General features: G+C 39.5%; 1 protein-coding gene across 1 annotated transcript in view; it reads right to left on the minus strand.

Annotated features, from left to right (window-relative positions):
* Positions 1-10,046, minus strand: part of LOC133659821 (Krueppel-like factor 7) — a 145,312-nt gene extending 135,266 nt beyond the window's left edge. The window contains exons 1-2 of the mRNA XM_062062604.1: positions 9,940-10,046; positions 9,701-9,813 (exon numbers count right to left, since the gene is read on the minus strand). Of these exons, the coding sequence (XP_061918588.1) occupies positions 9,701-9,802 (102 nt within the window). The 5' untranslated portion in view covers positions 9,803-9,813; positions 9,940-10,046. The remainder of the gene's footprint in view (positions 1-9,700; positions 9,814-9,939) is intronic.
* Between the last annotated feature and the right edge of the window lie 52 nt (positions 10,047-10,098).

The following is a 10,098-nucleotide window of genomic DNA, read 5'->3' on the forward strand; positions in this document are numbered from 1 at the left end:
ACCCACTCGTCCATACTGTCTCTAAAAACCAGGGTTGTCAAAGTAATTTTAGCTCATGGGCCGCATGGAGGAAAATCTATTCCCAAGTGGGCCGGAATGGTAAAATCATGGCATGATAACTTAAAAATTAAGACAACTCCAGGTTGTTTTCTTTGTTTTTACTTTGAACAAAAATAGAACAAGCACATTCTGAAAAACGTACAAATCACAAATAATCCTCTGGACAAAACACTTCAAGTTTGTTGAAAATTCTGAGGAAATTGATGCAGCTACTAAAACACAATGAGCTTAGACTTGGTTTCTGTGTATATATGAAGCCAGGATTAAACTTTAAGTCACAGTCTTTCTGGGATTGGACAAAAAACACAACATGTAAACTCTTCTAGGTATCAAATACCTCCTTAGTCATGTCCACGTATCAATCCAATGCTAACTCGACAAACCGTAAGAAACGGAGGTCAAAACTATTCAAAAGGGTGAAGTTCACTTTTCTCGTGTTTGACAGAGACATTTTTGGGGCAACACGTGGGTCGAGGAGGAGGAGCCAGAGTCACGCTTTACTTTGTACCTCTTGCTTGGCCCCGGTATAAACCGTTTGCTTGCCTAACAGAATTGCTATTGTGACATCCAATGGACACATTTAGAACAGCAGTTAATTACGTAAAAAGCTCATTTTAATACTTGGCAAACTCATCACACGGGCCGGAAAAAACCTATTCGCGGGTCGGATCAGGACCGTGGGTCGTACGTTTGACACCCCTGCTATAAACGGCTCTGCCATAGCCTATACACCAGTGGTCCCCAACCTTTTTGTAGCTGAAAATGTGTCCCACGGACCGGGGGGGTATTTTTTTTACTTTTTTTTATTTTTTTTATTAAGAAATACAATCATGTGTGCTTACAGACTGTATCCCCGCAGACTGTATTGATCTATATTGATATATACTGTATATATTGTGTTTTTTATGTTGATTCAATTTTTAAAAAAAAAAAATTTTCTTGCGCGGCCCGGTACCAATCGGTCCGCGGACCGGTACCGGTGGTTGGGGACCACTGCTATACACGACTGCCATCTAATGTCTTGGAATTTCAACTGCTTGCAAAGTCTACTATATAATACTTGCAAATGAGACTCGCAAATGCAAATGAAACTTTTACTGTTTTAATTGGTTTTACCCTTTAAAAATCGTTTTTAATCATATTTATTTTTTATACTGTCTCTGTATTGGTTTTCTATTCATTTATTCTTTGTTTTTATTCAGTCATTGGTGTAGCATAATATTGTTTTTAATATTGTTTTTAATATTGTTTTTAATATTGTTTTTAAAATTGTTTTTAACATGGCTGTGCAGCACTTTGGAAACATTTTTGTTGTGTAAATGTGCTATATAAATAAAGTGGATTGGATTGGATTGGATTGGATTGGAAGAGGTAGGTATTATTGTTGTTAAATGCTATATAAAAATGATTTTTATTATTAAACAAATGAACATGTATTAACACATAAACACAGAATTATATGTGAGAATGCTGAAAAGCATGTACACAATTACTGAAAATCGGTACCGGTATCGATTCCAAAGTACAGGGAATTGTGACACATCCTTTTGAAAGACCTCAGAGGTGCAAAGCCAGAGATTGAAGATGAAAAACATAAACAGAACAACACACAACAAAGCGCTACGAGTTGCAAAACATATCTTGCGTTCAGTCCAAAATGGATGATGCCTTACAGGCTGCAAAAGCAAACTAGACATTTCCTGCCTCTTGAGGCATAAAAGCCCTCACACACTCTTTTTTTTTTTTTCTTTTTTCTACGTGCATTAGGTATTGATTTGGAGATGCAAGCTCTGGGTGAGGCGCCGACGAGCCATTTAAAAAAAAACAAAAAAAACAGTGTAGGCAGGGAGTTGGGAACTTGTCATGAAAAGATGCGTCGGTGGCTAACAGCGGGGTGCCAATTAGGCTGCTTGGCCACAACGAATGGATGCACTGCCATCATGCACAGACCCACCCCCTCCCTTTTTTGGTTTCTAGGAAACATGACAAGAGAAAGGGAAATATGGACAATATTACAGCGTGTGTTTGTTTTTTGGTTTTTTGTATCTGCTGTATCTATTTTGTCTCGTGTGTTAAATGCAACATCGCCAGAAGCAGTAATGCACATGGTACTTATACCTATCATTTAAAAACGTTTTTTTGTTTGTTTTTTTCATTAAATATTGTGGCTCGCTTCAACATCCATTCGCTGAACTTGGATACGGGAAGTGCGCGCAAAAGGTGACAGTTAATTCATTTCTTCCCAGCATGTTTATTTCATGCGGCGTTGCATTTAAAAGATGCTGCTAGGACAGACATGTCAGGTATCTATTATGGATAAGAGGTGGATGGAGTAGGGGGACTCAGAGGGGGGTCGTGGGGGCTTTCCAACTCCGTAATGCGGATGTATAATTCACGACCAATTCTGTCCTAGTGATGGCTTCCGCGTTTTCATCTTCCCAAATTGCACTTGACAGCTTTATTACGCGCCGGCGTGCGTCCGCATCCCATCCACTAAAGCAGTGTTTTTCAACCTTTTTTGAGCCAAGGCACATTTTTTTCATTGAAAAAAATCCCGAGGCACTCTACTAGCAGAAAACATTAAAAAATGAAACTCAGCAGCCGATATTGACAGTAAAAAGTTGTTTTTGCAATTATTGGACATAAATTCAAACCATAACCAACCATGCATCCCTATAGCTCTTGTCTCAAAGTAGGTGTTCTGTCATGACCTGTCACATCACGCCGTGACTTATTTGGAGTTGTTGGGTTTTTTTCCTGCGTGTAGTGTTTTAGTTCTTGTCTTGCGCTCCTATTTTGTTGTTGTTTGTCATGTCATGTACGGATGTACTTTGTGGACGCCGTCTGCTGCTCCACATGCTGTAAGTCTTTGCTGTCGTCCAGCATTCTGTTTATGTTTACTTTGCAGCCATTTCAGTTTTAGTTTCATTTTGCATAGCCATTCCTAAGTTTCAATGCCTTTTCTTAGCAGAACTCGCCTTTTGTTTATTTTTGGTTTAAGCATTAGTTACCTTTTTACCTGCGCACTGCCTCCCGCTGTTGTCTGCATATTGTGATCATGATAAACCATGTTCCCGACATCCACAAAGCAATTAGCTACCTGCTGCCACCTACTGATATGGAAGAGTATTACACGGTTACTCTGCCGCACTCTAGACCAGTGTTTTTCAACCTTTTTTTGAGCCAAGGCACATTTTTTTCATTGAAATAATCCCGAGGCACACCACTAGCAGAATACATTAAAAAAAAATGAAACTAAGCAGCCGATATTGACAGTAAAAAGTCGTTCTCGCAATTTTGGATATAAATTTAAACCATAACCAACCATACATCAATATAGCTCGATTCATAGTAGGTGTACTGTCATGACCAGTCACATCACGCCGTGACTTATTTTGAGTTTTTTTGGTGTTTTCCTGTGTGTAGTGTTTTAGTTCTTGTCTTGTGCTCCTATTTTGTTGTTGATTGTCATGTCATGTACGGATGTACTTTGTGGACGCCGTCTGCTGCTCCACATGCTGTAAGTCTTTGCTGTCGTCCAGCATTCTGTTGTTTGTTCACTTTGCAGCCATTTCAGTTTTACTTTCGTTTTGCATAACCATGCCTAAGCTTCAATGCCTTTTCTTAGCGGCACTCGCCTTTTGTTTATTTTTGGTTTAAGCATTAGTTACCTTTTTACCCGCACACTGCCTCCCGCTGTCGTCTGCATATTGTGATCACGACAAACCATGGTCCCGACATCCAATTAGCTACCTTATGCCACCTACTGATATGGAAAAGTATTACACGGTTACTCTGCCGCGCTCAAGATCAGTGTTTTTCAACCTTTTTTGAGCAAAGGCACATTTTTTTCATTGAAAAAATCCAGAGGCACACCACTAGCAGAAAACATTACAAAAAATTAAACTCAGCAGCCGATATTGACAGTAAAAAGTCGTTCTCACAATTGTTGGATATAAATTTAAACCATAACCAACCATACATCAATATAGCTCGATTCAAAGTATCGTATTTTTCGGACTATAAGTCGCAGTTTTTTCGTAGTTTGGCCGGGGGTGCGATTTATACTCAGGAGCGAATTATGTGTGAAATTATTAACACATTACCATAAAATATCAAATAATATTATTTAGCTCGTTCACGTAAGAGACTAGACGTATAAGATTTCATGGGATTTAGCGATTAGGAGTGACAGATTGTTTGGTAAACGTATAGCATGTTCTATATGTCATAGTTATTTGAATGACTCTTACCATAATATGTTACGTTAACATACCAGGCACGTTCTCAGTTGGTTATTTATGCCTCATATAACGTACACTTATTCAGCCTGTTGTTCACTGTTGTTTATTTATTTTAAATTGCCTTTCAAATGTCTATTCTTGGTGTTGGGTTTTATCAAATACATTTCCCCCAAAAAGTGCGACTTATATGTTTTTCCCTTCTTTATTATGCATTTTCGGCTGGTGCGCCTTATACTCCGGAGCGACTTATACTCCGAAAAATACGGTATTTTGAATTTTTTGGGTGTTTTCCTGTGTGCAGTGTCTTAGTTCTTGTCTTGCGCTCCTATTTTGTTGTTGATTGTCATGTCATGTACGGATGTACTTTGTGGACGCCGTCTGCTGCTCCACACGCTGTAAGTCTTTGCTGTCGTCCAGCATTCAGTTGTTTGTTCACTTTGCAGCCATTTCCGTTTTAGTTTCGTTTTGCATAGCTTCAATGTCTTTTCTTAGCGGCACTCGCCTTTTGTTTATTTTTGGTTTAAGCATTAAGATACCTTTTTAACCTGCACTCTGCCTCCCGCTGTCGTCTGCATATTGTGATCATGACAAACCATGTTCCCGACATACACAAAGCAATTAGCTACCTGCTTCCACCTACTGATATGAAAGAGTATTACACGGTTACTCTGCCGCGCTCTAGACCAGTGTTTTTCACCCTTTTTTGAGCCAAGGCACATTTTTTTCATTGAAAAAATCCCGACGCACACCACTAGCAGAAAACATTCAAACAAATTAAACTCAGCAGCCGATATTAACAGTAAAAAGTTGTTCTCGCAATTGTTGGATGTAAATTCAAACCATAACCAACCATACATCAATATAGCTCGATTCAAAGTACCGTATTTTTCGGACTATAAGTCACAGTTTTTTTCATAGTTTGGCCGGGGGTGCGACTTATACTCAGGAGCGACTTATATGTGAAATTATTAACACATTACCGTAAAATATCAGATAATATTATTCAACTCGTTCACGTAAGAGACTAGACGTATAAGATTTCATGGGATTTAGCGATTAGGAGTGACAGATTGTTTGGTAAACGTATAGCATGTTCTATATGTTATAGTTATTTGAATGACTCTTACCATAATATGTTACGTTAACATACCAGGCACGTTCTCAGTTGGTTATTTATGCCTCATATAACGTACACTTATTCAGCCTGCTGTTCACTATTCTTTATTTATTTTAAATTGCCTTTCAAATGTCTATTCTTGGTGTTGGGTTTTATCAAATAAATTTCCCCAAAAAAATGCGACTTATACTCCAGTGCGACTTATATATGTTTTTCCCTTCTTTATTATGCATTTTCGGCTGGTGCGCCTTATACTCCGGAGCGACTTATACTCCGAAAAATACGGTATTTTGATTTTTGTTGGTGTTTTCCTGTGTGTAGTGTTTTAGTTCTTGTCTTGCGCTCCTATTTTGTTGTTGATTGTCATGTCATGTACGGATGTTCTTTGTGGACGCCGTCTGCTGCTCCACACGCTGTAAGTCTTTGCTGTCGTCCAGCATTCAGTTGTTTGTTCCCTTTGCAGCCATTTCCATTTTAGTTTCGTTTTGCATAGCTTCAATGTCTTTTCTTAGCGGCACTCGCCTTTTGTTTATTTTTGGTTTAAGCATTAAGATACCTTTTTAACCTGCACACTGCCTCCCGCTGTCATCTGCATATTGTGATCATGACAAACCATGTTCCCGACATACACAAAGCAATTAGCTACCTGCTGCCACCTACTGATATGGAAGAGTATTACACGGTTACTCTGCCGCGCTCTAGACCAGTGTTTTTCACCCTTTTTTGAGCCAAGGCACATTTTTTTCATTGAAAAAATCCCGACGCACACCACTAGCAGAAAACATTCAAACAAATTAAACTCAGCAGCCGATGCTGACAGTAAAAAGTTGTTCTCGCAATTGTTGGATGTAAATTCAAACCATAACCAACCATACATCAATATAGCTCGATTCAAAGTACCGTATTTTTCGGACTATAAGTCGCAGTTTTTTTCATAGTTTGGCCGGGGGTGCGACTTATACTCAGGAGCGACTTATGTGTGAAATTATTAACACATTACCGTAAAATATCAGATAATATTATTTAGCTCATTCACGTAAGAGACTAGACGTATAAGATTTCATCCGATTTAGCGATTAGGAGTGACAGATTGTTTGGTAAACGTATAGCATGTTCTATATGTTATAGTTATTTGAACGACTCTTACCATAATATGTTACGTTAACATACCAGGCACGTTCTCAGTTGGTTATTTATGCGTCATATAACGTACACTTATTCAGCCTGTTGTTCACTGTTCTTTCTTTATTTTAAATTGCCTTTCAAATGTCTATTCTTGGTGTTGGGTTTTATCAAATAAATTTCCCAAAAAAATGCGACTTAAACTCCAGTGCGACTTATATATGTTTTTCCCTTCTTTATTATGCATTTTCGGCTGGTGCGCCTTATACTCCGGAGCGACTTATACTCCGAAAAATACGGTATTTTGAATTTTTTGGGTGTTTTCCTGTGTGCAGTGTCTTAGTTCTTGTCTTGCGCTCCTATTTTGTTGTTGATTGTCATGTCATGTACGGATGTACTTTGTGGACGCCGTCTGCTGCTCCACACGCTGTAAGTCTTTGCTGTCGTCCAGCATTCAGTTGTTTGTTCACTTTGCAGCCATTTCCGTTTTAGTTTCGTTTTGCATAGCTTCAATGTCTTTTCTTAGCGGCACTCGCCTTTTGTTTATTTTTGGTTTAAGCATTAAGATACCTTTTTAACCTGCACACTGCCTCCCGCTGTCGTCTGCATATTGTGATCATGACAAACCATGTTCCCGACATACACAAAGCAATTAGCTACCTGCTTCCACCTACTGATATGGAAGAGTATTACACGGTTACTCTGCCGCGCTCTAGACCAGTGTTTTTCACCCTTTTTTGAGCCAAGGCACATTTTTTTCATTGAAAAAATCCCGACGCACACCACTAGCAGAAAACATTCAAACAAATTAAACTCAGCAGCCGATATTGACAGTAAAAAGTTGTTCTCGCAATTGTTGGATGTAAATTCAAACCATAACCAACCATACATCAATATAGCTCGATTCAAAGTACCGTATTTTTCGGACTATAAGTCGCAGTTTTTTTCATAGTTTGGCCGGGGGTGCGACTTATACTCAGGAGCGACTTATATGGGAAATTATTAACACATTACCGTAAAATATCAGATAATATTATTTAACTCGTTCACGTAAGAGACTAGACGTATAAGATTTCATGGGATTTAGCGATTAGGAGTGACAGATTGTTTGGTAAACGTATAGCATGTTCTATATGTTATAGTTATTTGAATGACTCTTACCATAATATGTTACGTTAACATACCAGGCACGTTCTCAGTTGGTTATTTATGCCTCATATAACGTACACTTATTCAGCCTGTTGTTCACTATTCTTTATTTATTTTAAATTGCCTTTCAAATGTCTATTCTTGGTGTTGGGTTTTATCAAATAAATTTCCCCCAAAAAATGCGACTTATCTATGTTTTTCCCTTCTTTATTATGCATTTTCGGCTGGTGCGCCTTATACTCCGGAGCGACTTATACTCCGAAAAATACGGTATTTTGAATTTTTTGGGTGTTTTCCTGTGTGCAGTGTCTTAGTTCTTGTCTTGCGCTCCTATTTTGTTGTTGATTGTCATGTCATGTACGGATGTACTTTGTGGACGCCGTCTGCTGCTCCACACGCTGTAAGTCTTTGCTGTCGTCCAGCATTCAGTTGTTTGTTCACTTTGCAGCCATTTCCGTTTTAGTTTCGTTTTGCATAGCTTCAATGTCTTTTCTTAGCAGCACTCGCCTTTTGTTTATTTTTGGTTTAAGCATTAAGATACCTTTTTAACCTGCACACTGCCTCCCGCTGTCGTCTGCATATTGTGATCATGACAAACCATGTTCCCGACATACACAAAGCAATTAGCTACCTGCTTCCACCTACTGATATGGAAGAGTATTACACGGTTACTCTGCCGTGCTGTAGACCAGTGTTTTTCACCCTTTTTTGAGCCAAGGCACATTTTTTTCATTGAAAAAATCCCGACGCACACCACTAGCAGAAAACATTCAAACAAATTAAACTCAGCAGCCGATATTGACAGTAAAAAGTTGTTCTCGCAATTGTTGGATGTAAATTCAAACCATAACCAACCATACATCAATATAGCTCGATTCAAAGTACCGTATTTTTCGGACTATAAGTCGCAGTTTTTTTCATAGTTTGGCCGGGGGTGCGACTTATACTCAGGAGCGACTTATGTGTGAAATTATTAACACATTACCGTAAAATATCAGATAATATTATTTAACTCGTTCACGTAAGAGACTAGACGTATAAGATTTCATCCGATTTAGCGATTAGGAGTGACAGATTGTTTGGTAAACGTATAGCATCTTCTATATGTTATAGTTATTTGAACGACTCTTACCATAATATGTTACGTTAACATACCAGGCACGTTCTCAGTTGGTTATTTATGCCTCATATAACGTACACTTATTCAGCCTGTTGTTCACTATTCTTTATTTATTTTAAATTGCCTTTCAAATGTCTATTCTTGGTGTTGGGTTTTATCAAATAAATTTCCCCAAAAAATGCGACTTATACTCCAGTGCGACTTATATGTTTTTTTCCTTCTTTTTTATGCATTTTCGGCCGGTGCGACTTATACTCCGGAGCGACTTATACTCCGAACAATACGGTATTTTGAATTTTTGGGGGGTTTTCCTGGGTAGTGTTTTATTTCTTGTCTTGCGCTCCTATTTTGTTGTTGATTGTCATGTCATGTACGGATGTACTTTGTGGACGCCGTCTGCTGCTCCACACGCTGTAAGTCTTTGCTGTCGTCCAGCATTCTGTTTTGGTTTTCCTTTGCAGCCAGTTCGGTTTTAGTTTTGTTTTTGCATAGCTTCAATGTCTTTTCTTAGCGGCACTCGCCTTTTTGTTTATTTTGCATATTGTCATCACGACAAACCATGTGCCCGATATCCACAAAGCAATTAACGACCTGCTGCCACCTACTGATATGGAAGAGTATTACACGGTTACTCTGCCGCGCTCTAGACAAGCACAGACACTCAATAATGGCACATTATTTGCGGATTATAATTACTGGTTTGTAAAAAAATATATATTTTTAACCCAATTAGGTGAAATGACATCATCTCCCACGGCACACCAGACACAGTGGTTGAAAAACACGGCACTAAAGTGTCACCCGTATGAGTGATTGGGGCCAAAATAGCATTTTGATGATATTTCCCGCCTTGTACTTTTTTTTAAAAAAAAAGTTACATTTCCTTACCTGCTGCCAGTTCTCTTCCAGCGAAGGCATGGCGGAGAAATAGCCGGTGTCGTGTACGAGCTGAAGTTCCTGGAAGATACTGTGGTTCGCCAGGACGTCCATGCTGACGCGCGCTGTCGGGGGGAGAAAAAAAAAAAGCGAGACTGATCCACGGGAATTGTTCTTCCGCTCTTAGCCGTATCACGCCTCTCTACGCCTGCGCGTTGCTCATACTAGTCCACCAGGTCTGCTCGGTATACCTGCGCGCGTTACCGGACTCGGTGCGTAAAAGATAGTGGCGGTGGTGATGGAGGCTCCATGCGTATCCGGGTGGTGCCAAAATAGACACTGGGAGCCGCGGCGCGCGGAGTGGATGGGGAGGGGCGGGGGGGGGGGGGGGGGGGTGAGCGTAAACGAAG

This window comes from Entelurus aequoreus, linkage group LG01 (assembly GCF_033978785.1).
Source record: "Entelurus aequoreus isolate RoL-2023_Sb linkage group LG01, RoL_Eaeq_v1.1, whole genome shotgun sequence".
NCBI classification, from domain to species: Eukaryota; Metazoa; Chordata; class Actinopteri; order Syngnathiformes; family Syngnathidae; genus Entelurus; species Entelurus aequoreus.